This window comes from Cinclus cinclus, unplaced genomic scaffold, assembly GCF_963662255.1.
Source record: "Cinclus cinclus unplaced genomic scaffold, bCinCin1.1 SCAFFOLD_32, whole genome shotgun sequence".
Lineage (NCBI taxonomy): Eukaryota > Metazoa > Chordata > Aves > Passeriformes > Cinclidae > Cinclus > Cinclus cinclus.
The window spans coordinates 1,714,659-1,717,890 of NW_026912098.1; the positions used below are offsets into that span (position 1 = coordinate 1,714,659).

The 3,232-nt window shown below is 46.8% G+C and overlaps 1 protein-coding gene across 1 annotated transcript; it reads right to left on the reverse strand.

The window, feature by feature from the left end:
- Positions 1 to 1,022: 1,022 nt before the first annotated feature.
- LOC134057287 (olfactory receptor 14A16-like) lies at positions 1,023 to 1,892 on the reverse strand (the record flags this gene model as incomplete). The annotated part of the gene is made up of 1 exon (XM_062514280.1): positions 1,023 to 1,892. A coding segment is annotated over one exon (870 nt), but the record flags the coding sequence as incomplete, so codon positions are not given.
- Between the last annotated feature and the right edge of the window lie 1,340 nt (positions 1,893 to 3,232).

A 3,232-nucleotide genomic window follows, 5' to 3' on the forward strand; every position in this document is an offset into this window, starting at 1 on the left:
TTATTATTTTGGAGTTTTGATGAATTTTTATATATTTCTTATATAATTTTTCGGATTTCTATTTTTTTTTAATTATATTGGATGGTTGTAGTTAGATTTCATGTTTGTAGTTAGGTTTTATATTTGTAGTTAAATTTTGGGAAATGTATATTTTGGGCTTTTTTGTTGTTGTTAATTAGGTTTGGTGAATAAATATTGATTGTATTTTTTTATTATTTTTATTTTGTTTATTGCACTGTTGTAATTTTTGATGATCTAGAATTCGAGTTTTAGTTAAGATTGGGGGGTTTTTGTTGGTTTATATTTAGTTTGGGTGAGTATTAAATGGGTAGTTTTTAGGTGGATTTTTATAATAGTAATTATTTTGTTAAGAATATATGGTTTAAATGATAATTTAAAATTAGTAATATTATTAGTTTGGTAAGAGATGATAAGAGGGTGGTAAGTTATGGGGAATGGTTAAACTATGATTTATATTAATTTTGTTGGGGGGTTTTTGTGTTTTGTTTTTTTTTAAATTTTTTATTGTAGTTTTGTTACGGTATTTTGTGTAATTTTAGTATGACTTGTATATATATAGTATTTTTTTTAAGAGTAGTGTAAAGTTTTTTTTGTTGTAAAAATATTAATGGATGAGGAATGGTGTGGCCATCAGGAGCCGAGCTGCTGTGCCACCCCTGACCTGCCCCCACCTCTGCACACAGATATTGCTGCTGCAGCTCTAGAGAAGGGAGCAGAAGGACTCTCCAAAGAAATGAGATCTCCAGTAAAAACAGTTTTGGGAGATCCTTTAGTTAATTTAAAGCTACAGAGAACAGAGCCCCTCATGGACAGAGTCTGGGGCCAGAGCAAAGGAGGAGAGACAAAATAATATCACAAATATGGGCATGATTTTGTGCAAAATTATTAGACTAAAACAAATGTAAAATCTTCCGGCAATGAAGGAAAAAAAAGAATTCTCAAAAAAGACTCATATTGCAAGTGACTAGGAGAAATTGGCAACTTGCACAAATTGGAAAGGTTTACTGTTTCTGAAACCATCCAGTCATCAGTGTCCACAGTGCAGCCTTGAGCTCCTGGTTCCTCAGGCTGTAGATGAGGGGGTTCAGGGCTGGAGGCACCACTGAGTACAGAACTGACAGGGCCAGATCCAGGGATGGGGAGGAGATGGAGGGGGGCTTCAGGTAGGCAAAAAACCCAGTGCTGAGGAACAGGGAGATCACAGCCAGGTGAGGGAGGCAGGTGGAAAAGGCTTTGTTCCTTCCCTGCTCAGAGGGGATCCTCAGCACAGCCCTGAAGATCTGCACATAGGAGAAAACAATGAACACAAAACAGCCAAATACCAAACAGACACTAACAGCAATGAGCCCAAGTTCCCTGAAGTAGGAGTGTGAGCAGGAGAGTTTGAGGATCTGGGGGATTTCACAGAAGAACTGGCCCAGGGCATTTCCCTGGCACAGGGGCAGGGAAAATGTATTGGCTGTGTGCAGCAGAGCATTGAGAAAGGCACTGGCCCAGGCAGCTGCTGCCATGTGGGCACAAGCTCTGCTGCCCAGGAGGGTCCCGTAGTGCAGGGGTTTGCAGATGGACACGTAGCGGTCGTAGCACATGATGGTCAGGAGGGAATACTCGGCTGAGATGAAGAATGCAAAGAAAAACACCTGAGCAGCACATGCAGAGTAGGAGATGTTGTTGGTGTGCCAGAGGGAATTGTGCATGGCTTTGGGGACAGTGGTGCAGATGGAGCCCAGGTCAGTGAGGGCCAGGTTGAGCAGGAAGAAGAACATGGGGGTGTGCAGGTGGTGGCCGCAGGCTACGGCGCTGATGATGAGGCCGTTGGCCAGGAGGGCAGCCAGGGAGATGCCCAGGAAGAGGCAGAAGTGCAGGAGCTGCAGCTGCCGCGTGTCTGCCAATGCCAGCAGGAGGAAGTGCCTGATGGAGCTGCTGTTGGACATTTTTGGTGTCTTGACATGGGGATCTGTAAGAACAGTAATCATGGAATAGTTTGGTTTGGAGATGACTTGAAATATCCCAGCCCAGCTTGGTGTCACTTTCCCCCTACTGCCTGCCCAGGGCTCTGCTGCCTGGAGCTCTCCCTGCCAGCTGCTGCTTCCCTGTGCCCAGGGCTGGGCCCTGCCAGTGCTGCCAGAGCCCAGCCCAGCCCTGGGGGCTCAGCTCTGCCCTGCAGACCCCTCCCAGCACAGGGCACTGCCAGGGCCAGCTCTGCCTCTGCAGGCTCTGATGGCAAAGTCAGAGTAACCCTGAGGAGGCTGGAAAAGCAACACTGATGGTGCCTGTAAGGGACCCTGTGCTGATTTCTTTCTTTGCCTTGTTTATTCAGAACTGAGAGAAATTGTTTTTATTGTTCTCAACCTGAATAGAGATATGAATATCAAGGTTCAATTTTTTATCTAGGTGACCCTGAGCAGTAGATTATTAAATCAGGATTTTCCCTTTTATGCAGCCCCTGACTTGCTGTGCTCCCTTTATAATCTATTTGGAAATGTTCTGTAGTTAAATGTCACGCTGGGATCAGTCCTGGTCAATGCACCATCCTCACCACTCAAGGAGAACACTTCCAAGTCTCACCAGCTGTCTCCCTCCACCCAGACCTTGTCCCCCAGTGCTGTCAGCAGCTCCCAGGGCGGGCTGAGAGCTGTCCCTGGCAGGCAGCAGAGTCCCTGCCCAGCACAGCACCCTGGGCTGCAGGACCCTGCTCTGCAGGACAGCGCTGGGCACCCCTGGCTGCTCTACAGGAGAGAGAATCAGAGAATGTACTCACAGAGTCTGTGGGCATTGGGATGTTCCAGCTTTAGGAGATCCCTGCAGGAGCTGCAGCTGCATTGTCCTGCAGCCAGAGGCTTCCTGTGTCCAGGGCTGGGAGTGATTCTGCCCCAGGCACTTGTGAGCATCTTCCCAGCCCTGACGGATTGAAGCTCTCTGTTCCTCTGTGCTGTGCCCAGGGTGGCTGCAGGCAGTGCCCTCAGCCCTGCTGGGCTGGGAGAAGAGCTGCTCATCAAGAGAAATGGGTGTTTAAAGCTCTTCCTGGTTGCCAGGATTGTCCTCTGTGCCAGGATCCCAGTCCAGCTCAGCAGCACAGACACAGCACAAGGACTTTAATGAGCCTCTAGTGGATTTGGTGCTGTTTACATCAGACTCAATCCCTCAGAGAGTGTGTTCAAAAAACTTGTCAAGAACTGAAACTCAGACTTGAACTTCCAAATATCTTAAA